The sequence below is a fragment of the Sylvia atricapilla genome, chromosome 9 (assembly GCF_009819655.1).
Source record: "Sylvia atricapilla isolate bSylAtr1 chromosome 9, bSylAtr1.pri, whole genome shotgun sequence".
In the NCBI taxonomy this organism is placed as follows: domain Eukaryota; kingdom Metazoa; phylum Chordata; class Aves; order Passeriformes; family Sylviidae; genus Sylvia; species Sylvia atricapilla.
This window is the reverse complement of record NC_089148.1, coordinates 9,417,276-9,435,653: the sequence shown is the minus strand read 5'-3', so window position 1 is coordinate 9,435,653 and position 18,378 is coordinate 9,417,276. Positions and strand designations below refer to the sequence as shown.

The 18,378-nt window shown below is 53.4% G+C and overlaps 1 protein-coding gene and 2 long non-coding RNA genes across 5 annotated transcripts; 1 reads left to right on the top strand and 2 right to left on the bottom strand.

Annotated features, from left to right (window-relative positions):
* Positions 1–4,023: 4,023 nt before the first annotated feature.
* On the top strand, positions 4,024–17,944 carry STX6 (syntaxin 6). 2 transcript variants are annotated; one of them, XM_066324743.1, is made up of 8 exons: positions 4,024–4,115; positions 6,597–6,766; positions 7,328–7,422; positions 9,101–9,163; positions 11,214–11,336; positions 12,547–12,653; positions 14,163–14,257; positions 15,778–17,944. In XM_066324743.1, the coding sequence occupies exons 1-8, from the start codon at positions 4,081–4,083 to the stop codon at positions 15,852–15,854; spliced, it is 765 nt and encodes a 254-aa protein (XP_066180840.1). In that variant the 5' UTR covers positions 4,024–4,080; the 3' UTR covers positions 15,855–17,944. The 2 variants fall into 2 exon arrangements, with proteins under 2 accessions (XP_066180840.1, XP_066180841.1); XM_066324744.1 differs by having other exon boundaries at positions 6,597–6,777; positions 7,339–7,422.
* LOC136364731 (uncharacterized) lies at positions 7,963–12,550 on the bottom strand. 2 transcript variants are annotated; one of them, XR_010744204.1, is made up of 4 exons: positions 12,229–12,550; positions 10,516–10,683; positions 9,372–9,626; positions 7,963–9,143 (listed from the first exon to the last, which is right to left on the bottom strand). It is a non-coding gene; the product is annotated as an uncharacterized lncRNA (long non-coding RNA). The 2 variants fall into 2 exon arrangements; XR_010744203.1 differs by having other exon boundaries at positions 7,964–9,143; positions 10,516–10,686.
* LOC136364733 (uncharacterized) lies at positions 12,766–14,757 on the bottom strand. The gene is made up of 3 exons (XR_010744205.1): positions 14,671–14,757; positions 13,891–14,284; positions 12,766–13,654 (listed from the first exon to the last, which is right to left on the bottom strand). It is a non-coding gene; the product is annotated as an uncharacterized lncRNA (long non-coding RNA).
* Positions 17,945–18,378: the final 434 nt, after the last annotated feature.

Here is an 18,378-nt window from a genome sequence, read left to right as displayed (position 1 = left end):
TTGGGTTTCCTGGGGAAAAAATGCATTTATTTGTCCGGGGTTTCCTATCAGACAACCCTTCTATTGTAGTCCACCTTCCTGTATGTTTTTGGGTTTTTTTTTTTTTTTCCCCTGTCTCTGATACGCCTGCAGTGGGTCCCGTGCCACTTCCAAAGGCTGCCTTGTGTCCAGGGCATAAAGAATCAGGACAGCCCAGGGATGCAGCCCAGCAAGGCCCATGTTTTTCACTGGAGTGATCTGCTCCCCAGCAAAGTCTGAGCTAAAGCAGGCAGCAGCCTCGGTGACTGGGGCTAAACATCTCCAATTAATCCCGGGAACTCCGCGCGCAGCCGGCGCAGCTCAGCAGTCCGCAGGGCACTTCGCCTGCCCAAAGGAGGCTCAGCCTAATTACTTCTCCCCCTCTCTCCCTGTATCTCAATGTCACCTTCCCTGTAGCCGTGGGGCAAATGACAACCGCAGTCCCAGACTGCAGATGTGTCCCCGGTGTGACTGCTTCCCGCTCGGGCGGGGTGGGGAGGTGGCACAGGGATGCTCCCGAGACACCGAGCTGCCTGCTCTGCTTCCCTCTTCTTTCCAGGTCCCCCGGGGGGACCAGGGACCTTGGGAATTGCCAGAAAATCACACCACAGAGTAGCAGCCACCGCTGAGAGCAGCAAGGGCAGAACAGATCCTCTGCAAGGGCACAGCAGATCCTCTCTGTGTCAAATCCCTCCTCCCACCAAGGCAAACTGCGAAATGAAACATCTGTGCCTGCCAGCAGGCGCTGACTGCCTCTTTTCCTGATGATCCCTTCCCTCTTGAAAGGCCCTTCCTTTGACCACCTTGTCCTTCTCATGGTTTGTGGGGACCCAGAGAGATCATCCATGGACACAGGGATAATGAGGAAGTTTTTAGGGTCTTAGGGCTGCCTGGGAAAAGTTCCTTCTAATTTCACCCATAACAAGGGCCTTGGCAGTCCAGCACCTCACTGCTTCACTGCTTTTGCAATTTAACGATCTCTTTTTGGATCCATGTAAGATGTCAGCATCCCTGGCATCCCATGGCAGGCCATCCCAGAGATTCATCCTGCAGAAAGCAATGCTGCCTTTCCTCCATTTCATTTCCCTGTTTTATTCACCAGAACACTGAATATGTAACTCCAGACCAGTGTTTTGTTTCGTCATCCCTGCCGTAATCCTTTTAAAACCACCACTGAAAATTTTCAACTATCACTAAAAACGAAAATGAGGAGGAAAACCACCAAAGCATCCGAAAGCCTTTATGGCTTCTCCCTTTAGCTGTAAAACCTTTTTAGGGTGGGGTGGGGAAAGTCCCCTCCAGTTTTGTAAAATCCAAATTCAGACCCATCCAGCTTTTCCCTGAGAAGAAAAGGCACCTCTTCCACACCAAATGCACATTCTTTGCACCAAGCTAGTATGGGATCACACACGCCCCCCGTGCATGTACACACATGCCACAAAGATTTCCCTGATAAAAGTTCCAGGGAGCCCAGCTCTTCCCTGCAGACAGCTGAGATTCTGATGAGCTGGCACTTTTCACGGTGCAGAAATGTTTCATCAGATCTTTCCTGACCAGTTCTGCAGCTGTGTGCTCTGCACCCAGCGCTCCTCTCCCAGCAAGAATCGCTTAGAGCATGCTGAAGAATTCCCAAAAAACTCCTCGCTGCCTCCAAGCCCCATAATCAGAGCTTCCCATATGGAACAGCAAAATACTGCCTCGTTCTAAAAAATACAAACCGCAGTGTGGTTGGAGTGGCTCTCAGGTGAAAATCTAAATTATTTACTACATAATGTAAATTAATTTCTAGCATCAAAGACCAGGCTGTTTCTTTTATACCTTGAAAGTTTACAACTTCCCTAGATTTTGGTAAAACTCCTTATTTTCGGCCCTCAACAGCTCTGTGAAGCTTTGCCCTTATTTGCAAATGGACTCAACGATCTTAGGTATTTTCCACTTAGTGATTCTGTGATTCTGTAAAAAAAAATCCTTTTTCAAGGGAGTGGATAAAGTATTCATATAATTTATTGAAGAGTTTCTGAAATTCCTGGCTAGTAATTCCGAGAGGCTCCAGGACATTTTCCCTTTTCCATTCCCAGTTCAGCGAAGGTTTCAGGCGCAGGTGGAAGTCACAGGAGGATCATGAGGTTTTGGGGAGCACAAGGTCTTTGTGGGACAGGGACAGAGAAACTGGACCAGCGACTCCTTGGAACTCTTGTTTGTTCCTGGAGGGAACCTCCCATGCTAAGCACACGTTTGGAAGGGACGCCCCAAATCCTGCTGGCGTGGGAAAGTCATCCCAAATTCAGCAAGAAGGGCCGGCAAATGCCAGCCCTAAAGCTGCCACCTGTTGCACCACCCCTGGCGTGGGCCTGGCCGGAGCAGGAGGTGGATTTCTCACCCCAAGAGCTGCAGAAACCGGTTCAACGTGTGCCACAGCCTTCCCAGCCCAGGGTGCGCGTGAGGAAAGCTGCTGGGAGTGCAAAAGTCGGGTATCCTGTTCCCATGCTGAGGAGGCACCTCTGCCAATGGGGTTTCGTGCCCATTCCCTGCCTTTGCTCAGGATGCTGGGCCACTGCCACCTTCGGGAAGCGCAGGCCAGGATGTGTTCTTTGGTTAAAACTTGGGGGATTCCTCCTGGCCAAGACTCTGCAAAATCAAGCCACGTGGGAGTAAGGCAGGAACATCCCTCTGCTGCATGTATATATGGATGGGACACATCTCCCTCCTGGCAGCAGCTGCAAGCCCAGGGCTGCCTGTGCTCAGCTATTACAGAGCCCAGAGATTTTAAGAGAGGTGGGAATGAGGGAAGAAGGGATCCTCACCCGGGAATGGACAACATCCAAGCGACACAGGGCTGTTCTCACCCCGCACAAGGCAGGAGGAAGGAAGCGGTGCCTGTGCCTCCCCGGGGCAGGAAGGGCAGCAGGAGCCGAGCAGACTGCCTGTCGCTCCCTCCTGCTTCCTCCCACCCCAGCTGGGAACACAGCCACGCTGAGCCACTCCTGCTGGGAACCCTGTGGCAGGGACAGAACCCCACTGTGCCAAGGGTGGTGTTTCGGTCCGTGAATCTGGGTGAAGGAGGCTATCTGGCCGGTTTACATGAGGTTTTGAAGGCTGCAAATCCTGTGAGAGGGCAAGAGTTTACTGTCATGGGTTTGGCATAAAGCACAAAACTTCTTCCACACAGAAGAGTCTGACATGAACAACACTGCTGCGAACTGCAGGTGCGTGAGGAGATGATGCTTGAACGCCTTACCTCACTTCCTCTCTTCACTGAGAAGGCTGCTTTCAGTTCTCTAAAATAAAAAAAAATATCTTTAATCCACACAACTCAAGGAATGGGACACACACCACCTTCTGCATGGCCTTGCTGCTGGCACAGTGGTGCTAAGGGCTGTGGACAGTTGTGGGAAGGCATTACATGGGAAGATGTAACCACCTCTGTCATAGGGCTGCTGAGAGCAGGGCGTTGGGGTCCTGCATCTCTATTCAGCCCTGTAGAGACCACATTTGGAGTGCTAAACGGGCTCAAAGGAAGGGGCGCCAAGAAGATGGAGCCAGACTCTGCTGGGTGGTGCCAATCACCAGGGCACGGGAGGCAAGGGGCAGGAGGAACCGATGTACAAGACGTTCCACCTGAATACAAGGAAGAAGGTCACTGTACGAGTGACCACGCACTGGCACAGACTGCCCAGAGCGGTCGCGGAGTGTCCCTCACTGGAGATATCGCAGGCCCGTCTGTGCCACGTGCTCTGGGATGAGAAGGGAGGTGGCGCCAGGTGACCCGCCGTGCTCCCTTTCCGACCTGCCCCACCCTCAGTGTGATGTCCCGGGTGACAGGGACACCGGGCTGCGGGCAGAGCTGCCGGAGCTCCCCTGGAAGAGCCGGACCAGCGCCCGGACCCCGCGGCTCACCGGGCCCCGACACCCCCGCGCCGCCATAGCCGCATGACGTCACCCGAGCACGCCCCCTCCCGGCGCGCGGCGGGGCGTGGCCGCCAGAGGGCGTTGTTGGTGGGCGTGGCCTGATGGAGGAGGCGTGGCCTGGCGGCGGCCGTGGCGTGAGGCGGCGGCAGCGCCATGTCGATGGAGGACCCCTTCTTCGTGGTGAAGGGGTGAGCGCCGCGCTCGGCGGGCCCCGGGGCGCGGGGAGAGGGACGCGCAAGGGGCCGGGCCCGCGTCTGGGCGCGGAGGGGACGGGCACGGCCGCCCCGCAGCACGGGAGGCCCGCGGAGCGAGGGGCGAGCGGCCGGCGGGGGTCTGTGTGGGGGGGAAAATGGCGGCCAGGCCCCCCGTGCTGCTGAGGGGCTGAGCGCGGGCTCCGGGGCCTGTCCCGCGGTGGCGGCCCGGCGCGGGAGGCGCTGGGGTGAGGCGGGCAGGTGCCGGGCCGCGGCCGGGCCTCCCCGGGCTGTGTGAGGGCCCCCCGGCCTTGGCTGCAGGTGCGGCTTGGGGACGGTGGGCAGAGCAGGGCTGGGGACTCGCGGCTGGAGGCCGGGGTGACCGTGGGGAAAGGTGGAGAGGAGCAGGGACCGAGCTGTGGGACAAACAATGGCCGTGAGAGAAAGCCTGCAGAGAGGAGCCTGAACGCAGGGAAATAGCAGCTGAAGCCGGCCAAAGGATAATTGTCATTAATAGGGTGAAAGGAGCTCTGTCGGAGCTGCTGGAGAGAGTCCAGTGGAGGCCACGAAGATGATTTGGGGTCTGGAGCATCTCTCTGGTGAGGAGAGACAAGAGGAGCTGGGCCTGTTTAGTCCAAACAAAACTGAGGATCTCATCAATGCATGTAAATATCTCTAAGGGATGTCAGGGGAACAGTCCAGACCCTTCGCAGCAACAGAACGAGGAGCATTTACCATAAACTAAAACACAAGAAGTTCCACCTCAACGTGAGGAAGAACTTCTTTACAGTGAGGGTGGCAGAGCACTGGGAACGGCTGCCCAAGGGAGGGCAGGGAGTTTCTGGAGACATTCCAAACCCATCTGGAGGTATCCCTGAGTCCCCTGCTCTGGGTGATGGTGCCTCAGCAGGGGGTTTGGACTGGATGATCCACAGAAGTCCCTTCCAACCCGAGTGATTCTGTGAAAGAAGCTCAGTCACTAAACACTGCCCTGGGCCACCTTCAGCTTGTGCTGAGGGCTTGTCTTGTGCCCCGTGTCCCAGTGAGGCAGCCCTGAGCGGCAGCAGAGGGGTCCTGGTGGGGTGTTTGGGAGAGCCATGTGGGAACAAGAAGTGTGGGAAGGGAGACTGGCGCAGCAGACCCTCTCCCAGGCTGAACTCGTGCTGAGAGGAAAGTGTGGGAGTCGTCGCCATGGGTGGGGAGCAAACGTCCTGTCAAACTTCTCAGAGATGTTCCCGCAGCGTGCGGGGAAGGGCAGGGAGGGGAAAGGGGCTGTGCTGCCGCTCCCAGAGTTAATTATTACCTGGCAGGTCAGAGGGGCTGCTGGTGGTGTAGCCACCAGAGTTGCTGTTCGTTTGCTTTCTTGGTGTCTGTAACTCCTCACCATCAGAGAAAATCCAGCTCTGCTTTGTGTTCTTGCTGCTGGGGACTTCCACAAGTGTGTTCAGATGAAGAAAAAACAAACAGAACCAAAGCTTGTGCTGACAAGTACGGGAGGGAATGAAGTTTTCCAGGTCCCCAGTGCAGGCTGCTGACTTTAGGGCACTCAGCGTGGCAGGCTCAGAGCCGTAGGCGTGTGAGGAGAGGAGGGACACGCATCAGAGTGCTGAGAAACTGCAGCTTAGACAGCAACTGGAGGTCTTCAGGCCCTGATGGGACTTAGAGAGCTGCAGTCCTGGCACCACACTTCGCTTGTCCTGGATCTCCCCTGCTTTCCTTCACTAGGGTGACACATCTGACTGCTGTGTGCAAGCTCATGGTGGCCTCCTTGGACACCTCCGCAGTCTGATCTGTGTCCCTTCCTAATCTCAGCTCCCTGTAAATCTTGGGGAGTAGTTCACAGCTCCGGAGCGCAGCCTTTGTAAATGCAGATAACCACCCTGAGAGTCTGTGACCCAAATTTACAAACCTGCTTGCCCCAAACCAGAGCTGTCAGCATTGCCTTCCCCTGCTGTGAATGCACTGGTCTCCAAAAGAGCTTAGAGCAGCAAAAAAAACCTTGTGTTTCCTAAGCCAGTGTAGTAGGGCTGTGTACTTTTTAAAATGCTGAATTAAAATAAACAGTGCTGTACTCAACAGTCTGCCTGGCTGTGGTGTGGGGACAGTTCCTGTAATTCTGTGTGCCCTTGGGGTATCTTACAGGGTAGTTAAGGGCCTTGAGAGGAAAACTGTTGGGAGAGGAATGCAAAAACACCGATTGCCAAAGAGCTGCCTTGTTCAGACCCTCTGCCCTGGCTTGCCTGGGTGACACTCAGCAGCTGCCCCTGAACAAATAGGTCCCTCCATGAGTAACTTCATGCTGCAGTGAGGTACAGGGCAAATGCTTATTTTACAAAATAAACACGATGTTGTTGGAGGGAAGGATGTTTAGGAGGAAGCTGTGGCATCCCTGCTCAGCTGGACACGGGGCTGGCCCAGTGTCAGTGCTGCAGGGCAGCTGGTGATGATTCTTGGCTTCTCTTCACTCCTCCTGCACAGGGAGGTGCAGAAAGCCGTGAATACTGCCCAGGGGCTCTTCCAGAGGTGGACAGAGCTCTTGCAAGATCCCTCCATTGCCACAAGAGAAGAAATCGACTGGACCACTAATGAGCTCAGGAACAACCTGCGGAGCATCGAGTGGGACCTGGAGGACTTGGATGAAACCATTAATATCCTTTTTGTGGCCCTTTGGAGGTAGTTGCAGTTCCCAAATTGTACTAAATGGCCAAGTCCTAGTGCTTGTCAATCTTTGCAAAAATCAGGACTGTTTGGGATTGAATTTTGCGTTCACAGTGGCTTTTCTCAAATTGCAAATGAGAAGTCGAGGATTTTCCTTTTGACTTTTTGTTTCCCTTTATACAAGGTATATTCTAAGATGCTTTGTTCTAGAAAGCCTGTTGTGTTGTGTGAATCTGGATTTCTGCAGAGTCAGTTCATTCTCTAGGCTGGCTTCCAGAAATCCTCCTTTTCCCTTGTGCTCCTCTGAGTGCTCCTGAAAACACTGCACAGCATCACAGAACCAGAAAAACCCCCATGGAAAAGAGAAACCTTGTGGGTCTGCATGCTCTGCACGGCACATTCCTGCCGTGCCTCCTTTTCTATCCAGAGTGCTGGACTTTGCTGATTTTGGGAACAGGCACAACACAGTGGCCACTTGGCACCCTGAGGGTGTGTGTATCCCATGTGTGTACCCAAGGCCCCTTCCAGGGCCTCCTTGACTCAGTGCCCAGGCATTGTCGAGGCAAACCCGCGGAAATTCAACCTGGATGCCACGGAGCTGGGAATCCGCAAAGCCTTTATCACCAGCACGCGGCAGGTGGTCAGGGTAAGGAAACCTGCCCTTGGGGTCGGGGCCTGGGGCGGGCATCAGGTGGTTAAAAAAGGAGAGTTTGGGGCCGTTCTGTGGCGGACTGGAGAGCAGAGAATAAACCTGCTACCTGCTGAATCTCAGGCTTCCTCCTCTTCCCCTCCTGGAGCTGCCCAGAAGGGTTTGGGGGTGAAAGTGCCCCATGGAATTCCCTTCTTTTATGCTGCCCACCCTTGAAACCTTCACACTGCTCTGGCAGCACTGAGCTGGGAGCCTGTGGTAACAGGAGGAAGAGTGAAGACCCAGCTGCAATGTGGAGCTCCCTCCCTTCAGAGCTAAGAGAAATTGCAACTGTCCCAACTGTTGTTGGTTTTCAGCAACAGGGAGACCACTTGGAACTCTGACAGATGGTTAAAGCCTAGTGTTTTTGACATGGTGACTTCAACTTCTCACCCCTGCAAAATAGTCCAAACAACCACTGGATTTATTTTTAACTTGAGGAAGATGGTTTTTTTTTTAATTTAAGCTTACACTTGAGAAGCAAAAAGGGGATTTTTAACAACTTAGTGGTAAGAAATAGAGAAGAAACATCTTTCCAAAAGCTTCAGTGCCTGGTAACAAGCTGCTAGTTAGGAAGTTTTCTGCCTATTAATAGCTTCTGCTGCCCCTCATGACTGATGTTCCTGCTCTACAGAATGCACTGGTGTGGCTGGCAGCAAGCCTGTTACCCTACCTGCAGTCCTGCGGTCTGGATGCATTTCCTAAGGCTTGCTGCCTGGGAACTGATCCCAAAACCACGCTGGCCCCAGGCATATGCTTGCTGCCTTGCCCTCGGTGTAGTCCACTCCCTAATGGGCAGGATCAGGCAAGCCTGCTCTCTGGTCCTCTTCTCCTGGCTGAAAAGTGCTGGCTAATGGGTTTTGGAGCAGTGTCTCCCACTGGGAAATGAAATTTGTAAGTGGCCTTGTGCAGCTGACTTCCCAGTTTTCATGGGGGAATTTGTGATGTGCTGCAGCCAGAGTTAACCAAGTGGGATGTGCTGGTGCTCTTTGGTGATGTGTTGCACATCTCTGAACAGTAAAACACACCTGAATGCTCTGGTGGCATCAGAACTCTGCTGCTGCATCAGCCTCTGCCAGATGACATTGACTGCTTGCTAATTTATGAAAACTAGGTTATGTTACATTTTGATGGGGAGCCTTCTGTGGTTAGTGACCTTCTGCAGGAACTCCACAGCAAAAACTAATCGGTAGGGGAGAGCATTGACACAGTTAGAGAGGATGGCCACAGGACAGGAAATCTACCTCATACTATGGAATATAAAACCAGATGGGAATAAAGCACAGGAGGTTATAGGCTTCAAGGCCTTGACAAACACTTCCTTACATTCTGTCAACAGGAACATTAGTTTTATTATACAAATCAAAACGGTTGTGGTTGTAGTGGAGTAAAATGAGTAGTAAATGAGGAATATTTCCAAAATATCCCAATGCTGTTGATTCCAGTATTAGTATAACAATGAAACTTTCTACAGTATGTTTCCAGACTCTTCAAAAGTGTTTTCAAAGAAAATTTCCCTTTCCCTCACCCCCCCTTGTAGAAGCCTTGCTGGGTATAGACAGCTCTGTAGCACCCTGGATCTGCCTGACCCCTTAAATCCAATGTTCACATGCTGCTTCTTTTGTTGAATGAACAGGACATGAAGGATCAGATGTCAAACTCCTCCATGCAAGCACTGGCTGAAAGGAAAAACAGGCAGGTGAGAACCAGAAAGGCGCAATGTCTTATCTGCTACAATTTATATCCTGTCTGGAGTTCCTCCCCTCACAAACCTCTGGTGTGGGAAGCTGGAGCCAAGCTGTGTTTGAGCCATGTCCATTTGGCTGCCCTGGGAGGGCTGGTTCTCACATTGCTGCCAGCCTCTCCCAAGCCTCTCTCAGAGCAGCACTCAGTAAGTCAGCACTCACCATCTGTCTCTGTCTTCAGAGCTGGTTGTGTACAACTGTCAGCATTGCATCATCCCATGGAAAGGGAAATCTCCCTCCTCCTCCTCCTCCTTGGCGGGAACCAGCTCAGAATCCATGTCACTGAATGTAATCTTGCGCTCTGATGGATTTAGGAGCCAAGATGGTGCAATATCCTTTCCTGCAGCTGCTTCTCATAGTAGTCGTGTAAGAAGATGGAAGGAGCTCGAGGAGTCTCGTGTTGTCTGCACTTGCAATCTAAGGAATAGAAATAGATGCAGCTCATGCCCCTTCCTGGCTGATGGGGAGGCTGTAAGGGGATACTGGAGCTGACTTCCAGACACATTCCGGTAAAAGTTGGAGTGTGCTTCATACAGTTAGTTGTCTGTACTGTATCAGCCTTACCACATGTAGCAAAAACAACAAACTGAGAAGCACAGAGCTCATTCCTGAGCTTGTTACAGGGTTAATTGACGTGCTTGGCAAACACTGCCAGCAGCAAAGTCCCTGACACCTCTGCTCAAACAAGTCTGTAGCTTTCCCTGCGATTTGCCGCTTTCCTTTGCATGAGGTTCCTGATAGCTGCAGGAGACCATATGGCTCAGCTCACACAGCGACATCTGGTCAGGAAAACTGACTTCCCCTTGCTGCCTTCCTCTCCCTTCCCAGCCCCTTGCCTTCATTGCAGACTGCTGGGCTTTGTGTCTTAGGGGCTGGCTAGCAGTGACCTGACCCTCACAGCCCAGGCTGGCAAACAGGCCCTTTCTATTGAAGCTGCAGGCAAAGCTAGTGCACTGTATTAAATAAAAAGGAGCTGCCCTTGCCACAAACTGGAGGAACCAGGGGCTTGCTCAGTGTCTCGGGAGTAGACAAAGCCAGATGTCCTGCTGGCTTCCTGCATGGTCAGTCTGTCAGCTTTCCTCACCCCTCCTTGAACCTTATGTCAGATGAACCATAGAGACCGTCTCGTTTTCAGCCTGACAGAGCAGCCTGGTCATTGTCTTGCTGTTACTCACAAATGCTCAGTCATGCCATCCTGCCCACAACCAGGAGCTGCAGGATGGTCTCGTTACAAGTCAGCCTGGCTTCCACACTGGAGGGCACAGTCCCTAGCCCTTCCCTAGTGCTGCAGCGTGCAATTCCTCACCTGCAGGTCATGTTCATTCTCCAGCATCTGTAGCTTGGGTTATTCCCCTTTCAGGGCCCAGACATATTTGGCTGGAAAGCCACATCTGTGCAGGCTTTGCATGAGCTTCTCTGTTCAAGGTGTAGGGTAGGTAGCAAGAGTAACTTTGTGTGCTGGCAGCTGAAGAGCCTGCTGGAGGGATAGGCAGTCAGAATCATAGAACATAAGCATATAGCCCTGCTCTGGTTATAGATTGCATTATTTTACTGTCAGCTCAACTGGTTAAGTACTTTATCCAGACCCTCTTAAACCCTTGTCATTAGCAGCAGAGTGCTCAGTTGGGGCTGTACATCTGTTAACACAATATACCCAAACACTTCCGAGCTCACATGTCCTAGCACACAGTGCTGCCTCTTGAGCAGGCCTCTGCCAGTCCTTTGTGCTGTGCACACACTGTCAGTCGGCCACACTCCAGCTCTCCTGCTGCTGGAGAGGCATCTCTGCAATTCCAGGCTGCAGAGGCTTCCCAGGCTGGCATTTTGGCTCTGTGATGGTTTAGTTCATGACAGCACTTTGGCTGAGTAGCAGCAGAGCAGGAGGAAAGGGATGCTCTGTGTGTGTGTACACGAGTGTTGCCTTGTCTGCCTTCTCACCTCACCCTGTGGACGGGCTGTGAGCAGACACAAGGGTGTTGCTAAGAGCTCTCTGCATCTGTTCAGGCACTCCTGGGAGACAGTGGGAGTCAGAGTTGGAGCTCTGGACCTGACAAATACAGCCGTCTGGACCGGGAGCTGCAATTGGCAAATTCACATTTCATCGAGGAGCAGCAAGCTCAACAACAGGTAAGGCAGCTGGCATCACAGACTACATAGCTTTGCTTGCCAAATGGGTGCCAGGGGGGCTGCTCTGGCTCCAGGAGCCTGACAGTCCTCCTCTTTGCTTGTGGCATGTGTCTGTGCATGCACTTCCTGTGCAGCACAGCTTTGGGTGATCTTGGCAGAGTTTTTAACCCTGGGGGCGTGGGGCTTCTGCTGTGTTTAGGAGGCAGCCGGCACAATCGGGGAGATGTAGCATGGTAAGATTTAATAGTACCAGGATTGCTGAAATCCTTGGAAGAGCAGAAAAACTGCAAGAAGAAAAGGACCTGCTTCTCTTATGCAACTTCCCCTGGTTAAAAAAGTGTTTGGTGGTGTTTGTGTGCATCTCCCATCAGAACAGGCTGGGAGCAGGAGCACGCTCCTGCTTCCTTTTCCTGCTTTTGTCACCGTGAGATTAGTGAGAAAGGCTGTGTGAGGGCTTGGGAGAACCCCTGGTGAGGCAATTCCCAGCTGCACTTCCCAGCTGACAGGGGAGTTTGGCTGCAGAAGTGCCCAGGCCAGGCACAGACTGGAGAACTGCAAGACCTTGACACAGGCAGTGACTCGGAGGTGGCAAACTCTCCTAAAGTTCCTGACCCATGATGCCACCTCGACTTCCAGACGCATTTTACCTACTGACTCCAGGGAGATAAACAGCTTCAGAAATAGGTAACTAGGGTAAAGCTAATCCTTAGTGTGACTGTGCCCTGAAAATGACTTAAAACAGCAGCAGACTTATTCCTTTGGCACATTCAGAGCTAGGCTGGCTATTTTTAGCTGTAGAAGCTGCAACAGCCTTCTGTTTGCATTAACCCCATTTTAGCTGCAGCACATTCCAGGTGACATTTCTCAGGCACAGCCTCCCTGGCCTGCTTACCTTGCAAAGGTTTTGATGACCAGCCCTTGGAGCTTTCCAAAGTCACTTCAGCTGTGCATGCAGCATGGATGAGCTGAGGCTGGATTTGCAGGGCTGTCTGGAGGCTGCAGCCTGCTGTGCCCTGGGGATGCCATGCCATGGAGGCTTTCCCCTGGCTGTCTCCTCTGCAGCATTTCTTAGGAACTCAGTCCTCATTCCAGGTGGCTTAGGTCTGAGCCCAGGCCGCACAGTGAGTGCCTGTCCACTGGGTAGGCTGGCTCCAGCCCAGCTGCAGGCAACAGATCTGTAATTGCCCATTTGCCTTCTCTTTGGCCCCAGCTGATTGTGGAGCAGCAGGATGAGCAGTTGGAGCTGGTCTCTGGCAGCATCGGAGTGCTGAAGAACATGTCCCAGCGCATTGGCGGGGAGCTGGAAGAGCAAGCAGTGTAAGTGTGAGACATGGCAGCAAAAACCTGGCAAGGGGCTGGCTGCAACATGGCTGGATGTCCTCACACACCTGTCTCTGCCTCTGCTAGAGCCTGGAATTCACTCGTCCCTCAGGCAGCCTCTCGCTGCCAGCCTGTGGAAAGCATTTGTACTTCAATCTGCAAGGATCCAACTGCAACCTCCTTCCTTTAGAAGCCTGCGTCTAGGGCAGGCCACCTTACCTTTCCTCCTCTCCTTTTCTCATGCTCCCCCTCAGGCATCAGCAGATAAGGGAGGGAGGTGCTGTGCAAGGCAGATACTGGCCACTTCTCCAATCTGCAGGGTTTTGTGCTGCCCCTGGACAATTGCTGGATCCAGGAGCTCTCAGCTCTGCCCTGAAACACACAACACAGAGCTGCTCTTCATCACTAAAGTTAAAAATAACCCTCACTCACGCAAAGGGTTAAAGGGCAGCTCACAAAGTCATTTTGCATTCATCCATTTACATATAAATTAGATTTCTTTCCCTGTTCTTGTACTTTGCAAACAAGTTCCCAGTTGTGCAGGCTAACAGCTATGCTTCCAGAAAAGCTTGAAGGGTTTATGCCTAAAACCCCTCCTTGTTTGGCTGGTAAAAGTCTGGAGGCCCGTGTCCCTTGTGAAGTGATTTCATCTTTGATGGAGAGGAGGAACTTTCAACCTCTCTCCCGAGTGAAGTTGTGCAGCATGAGAATCCTCTGCTCTCACAGAGGAGATTGGTGTGGTGTGTCTGTTTCTAGATCATCACACAGGCCATCAGTGCATGCTGGATTAGCTCATAACTACCACAGTGAGGTTTTCTCCACTGAATGAAGGTTTAACAAGAGCTCTGGCACTCCAAATGAAGGAATCTGTCCTTTTAAATGCATTAAGCTGTAAAGTCCCACTGGCTGGAGACAATTGGATTGGTACCTTGACTCTGGATGTGCACTGGCATTGACAAAGCATGGATTCAGGAAGGCTTTCAGATTCATTACAGTCACTGTGTGGAAGAAATAAAAGGGTAACTTCCAGACAGAGCTTGAAAAGCACCTTAAAAGCAACTGCAGATCTCATTCCCACTTGATACATGACTGATTTTAGTTTAAACTGCAAGCCTTGAACAAGAAAAGAGATTTAAAAGTCCAAGCTGACACATAGATGTAACCAGTCTCTGCTAATCACGGATTATAAATGAGACTTTGCTTTGGTAAGGAGGAAGCCCCTCCCAGTCCTCACCTTGCAGATGTCTGTACAGTTCAGCCACAAACACAGAGGGAGGATCAGCCTGGCAGGAATCCCAAGTTACTTCCCACCAAAGCAGAGCTGCTGTTTCAGCAGGTTTTTTTCCCCTCCTGGGCGCTTCCAGGAGAGGAGGCCACATTAATTTTGTCTGCCAAGGTGTGCTGCTCTGCTCACGTCAGTGTTTTGATCCATGTGTTGTGAGCGTGCTGCATAATCCCCGAGGGATGTGCCACGTGCTGACCAGTGCCCTGCTTGTGTGTCCTCAGGATGCTGGATGACTTCTCCCACGAGTTAGACAGCACTCAGTCGCGCCTTGATAACGTCATGAAGAAGCTCGCCAAAGTGTCTCACATGACGAGTGGTAGGTCCTGGGAAGTGGGATCCAGTCCTGGAAAGGGAGAGACAAGCCCTTGGATCTTCAGGCTGGGACACTGTGCCCCCACCCACCCAGCCAAGGGGAGGGAGCAGCTCTCAGCTCCTGAAAGAAGGGGAAGGCTTCCAAGCCCGGCAGCTGCTCCAGCCTAGACACTGCTCTGCTGCCTGTCCCTTGCCTTTGTTTTATTTACAGATGCCTTTCTATTTATGCTGCTACTGCTGGGAAAATCCCCCTCTAGCTGGTGGGAGGGAAAGCTCAGCAGCCTCCGGCTCTGCTGCAGTTTCCCGGACTGCCTCTGGAACAAAAGCTGTCAAGGTGCCATTAAACACCGGCCCACCACCGCGTGTGGCTTCCCGGCGAACCAGAATGCCTGCGGCAATCCCCTTCCCAAATCCCACCTGCCCTGGGGCTGCTGGTGCCTGCAGGCCGGTTGTCGGTCACATCTCTCTCAGCTGGTAGAGGAAAGAGCTGAATTCTGTGCTGAACCCACAGAAAAGTCCTTATAAGGCTGTGTCTGAAGCCGGGGGGCCGGCGGGGCGCCGCGGGCAGAGCAAACAGGAAGCCCGGCCTGGCTGCCGGGAAGTCCCGCACGGCTGGCTGCCTCCGGGCCTGGCACCGCGCCCAGCCCGCCCCTCCAGCGCCCCTCTCCCGTGGGTGCTCAGCGCCTCAGGAAGGCAGCAGCCTGCCAGGAGGAAAAACAGTCCTACTCTGCCAGGATTAGGCTGTCCGAGGGATTTATGAGATGGTGAGAATACAGCCAGAGAGAGACCGCTTGGAGTGCTGACAGTGCACTTTGGGCCGCCGGTAGCTCAGCAGCAGCACAACCACGGGTGAACCCTGTGTCTCTGCCCTTTCCTCTGGGAAAGCCCACGGATCTCTGCAGAGTGTTTCTGAGTGCTGGGAAAGAGCATTTCTGCTGGAATCACCTATGCCAGGGAGAGCAGGAAGGCTCTTTCTGCGGTACCTGCTGTGCCTAGGTGTTGAGGGGAGTGCCAGCAGCCCTGGCCCCACTGCTGCACCGTCATCTCTCAGAGGTGATGTGGTGTTGAGCCAATGAGGTGTAAAGATGTCCAGGGAAACCTGATTCCTGGCCCTGTCCTGAGGATAGCCGCCACAATCTCCTCTGGCAGAGCTCCTCAGGGCAGCTTTCAGCGGATCCCTTCTTATTCCTCTGGCAAACAGATTACTCCATGAATGAACAGCAAACACAGCAGCTCTCTGCTTGTTCCTTCCAATTGCTTCTGAGCCAGCTTTTCAAAGCTATTTGAACTTGGTTGGGAAGAAGCCTCAGAATTCCCACAGCTGTTCCCAAACCCCAGTGTATCCTAGAGGAGAACGCCTCATTGTGATATACAGCACCACAGCCTTTCTCCCACAGGAACTGTTGCTTTGGCTTTTTGTGGCTTAAGCTTGAATTTGGTTCCTAGCAGCTCATGAAGAAAAATGCTGCCCCAGTTTTCCTTCTCCACTAAAGCAGAAAGACTGATGCTTCCTTTTCTTTCCAGATCGACGGCAGTGGTGTGCAATCGTTGTCCTCTTCGTCATCTTGCTAGTGGTGCTCATCCTCTTTTTTGTCCTGTGATGACAAAAACTGAACTTCCTGGGACGCCCCCTCTCCGCCCCCTCGCCCCGGCCGCGCGGGGAAATGAAACTCTCCCGTTTCCGTCCGCCCACAGAGATCCCCGGCAGGAACACCCGCCCCCAGTTCTCACCATCCTCCTCCAAGGACTGCGGCTCAGCTGTGCCGGCATCTCCTCTGGCCCCGGGGAGAGGGGTGGGGGACTGGAGCTGCCTCCTCCCCCGCTGCGGTGCGGTCTGGGCCCGGCTCCGGGTCTGGATCCATGGAGCTGGAGGGGGACTGACCCCCGCGCTTCCACCCGGTGCAGGTAGGAGCCGGTGGGAGGTGGAGACAGAGCAGCGAGCCCTGGGGAGGACGGGACAGGGGGAGGAATTACTGAATTCACTGAGCATTACAAACTGCATTGCCAGTGCCAGCCCCAAGCATTACTGGGAAGGGTGAAACCCCCCCAAGCCACGGCAAGGGAGGGGAGCCCTGGCCCTGCTCCCCCTGCCCCTCCCCGCCTCCTGTGGGCGGGCTCTGTAGCACCAATTCACTGCCGAGAGAGGACGGGGAGCTTTCCCAGCCTCTGCACTGGGCAGAGCTGTAGGGTCTCGTGTCCTGCCATTGGCCACCCAGGCCCCGTCAGACACCCCAGAGCTTTAAACCTGGGGTGCTGCACACCGGGCACTCGCAATCAGCCATGAGCCAGAGGGGGAGAGTCTTGAAGCTTTTAAACTTGCCTCCCTCATTATACAGGCCTCTAAAGCTCATTGACTGAAGCTTTCTTTGCCCTTGTATAACTGAGTCACTGCTTCTGTTTAACAGCTGCTTCCCTTTGGCAAGTGATTTGTCAGGTCTAAAATAACTTATTTTTTTTAAGGAAAAAAAAAACTTTTAAAGATTTTTTTGATGACCATTGGAGCCACGTTCTGTCTGCGGGTGCACGGCACACATGATCAGAGGAACAGTGCTCGGTGATGTATTTTAAGTGTATATGAACTTGTAAATAGGATGTCTTCATTTTTCCCCAGTGCTATTTTTTGGACACCTCCATTGTAAGCAACCAAAAGGCAGGAGATTCAAAGCCAGATCATGTTTCTGTATTCCTTCCCAGTCCTTTTGTTACCTCTCAGTTTTTTGTCACTCAAGTTGTCTCAGCAGTGTCAGATTCCCTACAGGGAATGTGTAGTAGGCAGGTGGGCAATACCAAAAATGTGGTGAACGAAGCTCACCTGGACACAGTGTCACTGTGGAGGAACAGGCAGAGGGGCCATGCTGCAAGCACTGGTTGTGGGATAGGGGGTGACTCTTGAGGAAAGCAAAAACAGTTTCTTACTCCAGTCTGCTCCCATATTTTGAGTTGCAAACATGAAAAGACTCAGCGCAGGCTGGCTTATGGCTCCCAGATGGGGCTGGGGGAGGAAGTTAGTTGGCACTGACGCAAAGACTTCTGCTGAAATTGCAAATCATCCCCCCCCGCCTTAGAATCTTGCCACCGGACGGCTTTACCTCCGGGACTGAACACTCCTCCCGCTGGAGCTTCGTGGCTCGCTCGCAGGTCTGCTTGGCTCCCCTGTCCCACCCGCAGGCGCTGGATGCAGCCGGCGGCTCCGTGCCTTCCGCAGCCGGGCGGGGCCGGACGGAGCCTCCCCGCCCGCCCGGGTGCTCATCAGTAACGCACACGTGGTGCCTCAGCGCCCACCCGCACTCAGATTCCAGTGGCTCCTTATCCTTGCAGAGCATCCCTGCAGGGAATAGGCGGTGTCTGCTTTCCAAGGCTTGGCTGTAGCAGTGTCAGCGCCACTCCGTGGGTCTGTACCTGTCCAAGAGCAGGTTCCCAGGAGCGCGGGTCTGGGCAGGGAGCAGGGCTCACTGCCGCCTGCTGTTTGCACACCTCTGATCCCCCTTGTTTCCAGTGTGGCTGCACATCCTTCGGGAATGACTCCCATGCAGGACCGCTCCTTTGGTAGTCCAGGGGGTGGCCCAGCTGCTGACATCATCATAAGCAACCCGAGTGTCTCTTGTCCCTTTCCCTGTGTACATTTGCTTCTCTGTCGCTGGTGGTGCCCCTCCCTTTTAACACTAAATAAAGGTGCAGCAGCATAGGTCTCTGCTCCTTCTTGCCTGACTCCTGCTCCCGGGACAAGCTCGCAGTCTCCTGGCACCAGGGAGTGGGAAAAGCTCTCCCACCAGCATTTGCCAGGCATCACCGTCCTCATATTTGAGGCGTAAGCAGCATCTGCAGTTTCTGGGGTCAACTCAGCATTGTGGGCAGCTGTGCCCAGACATGGGGTTGCTGCAGGCAGCTGTGCCCAGATGTGGGGCACCACCGTGCAGAGGGCAGCCATTGCTGCCATGCCACCACTGCTGGAGACACTCCCTTCAAGAATGTGTCTTGCCTTCCATGGCTGGGAAAAAAAACCCCCTCAAAATCCCCAAGGAGCTCTGCAGGTGGCTGAGCCCCCTGTCTACCTGCCCAGGGCCCCCCAGCACCACAGCATGGTCAGGAGGTGGAGCAGCAGGGCCATGGGAAAACAATTAGCAA

Bases quoted from the DNA above. Each gene is read 5' to 3' on its own strand.
- STX6 (XM_066324743.1), top strand. From the start codon at position 4,081: ATGTCGATGGAGGACCCCTTCTTCGTGGTGAAGGG. The intron at 12,654-14,162 runs GTAAGTGTGAGA...GTGTGTCCTCAG, and splicing joins GAGCTGGAAGAGCAAGCAGT to GATGCTGGATGACTTCTCCC. The intron at 14,258-15,777 runs GTAGGTCCTGGG...TTTTCTTTCCAG, and splicing joins AGTGTCTCACATGACGAGTG to ATCGACGGCAGTGGTGTGCA.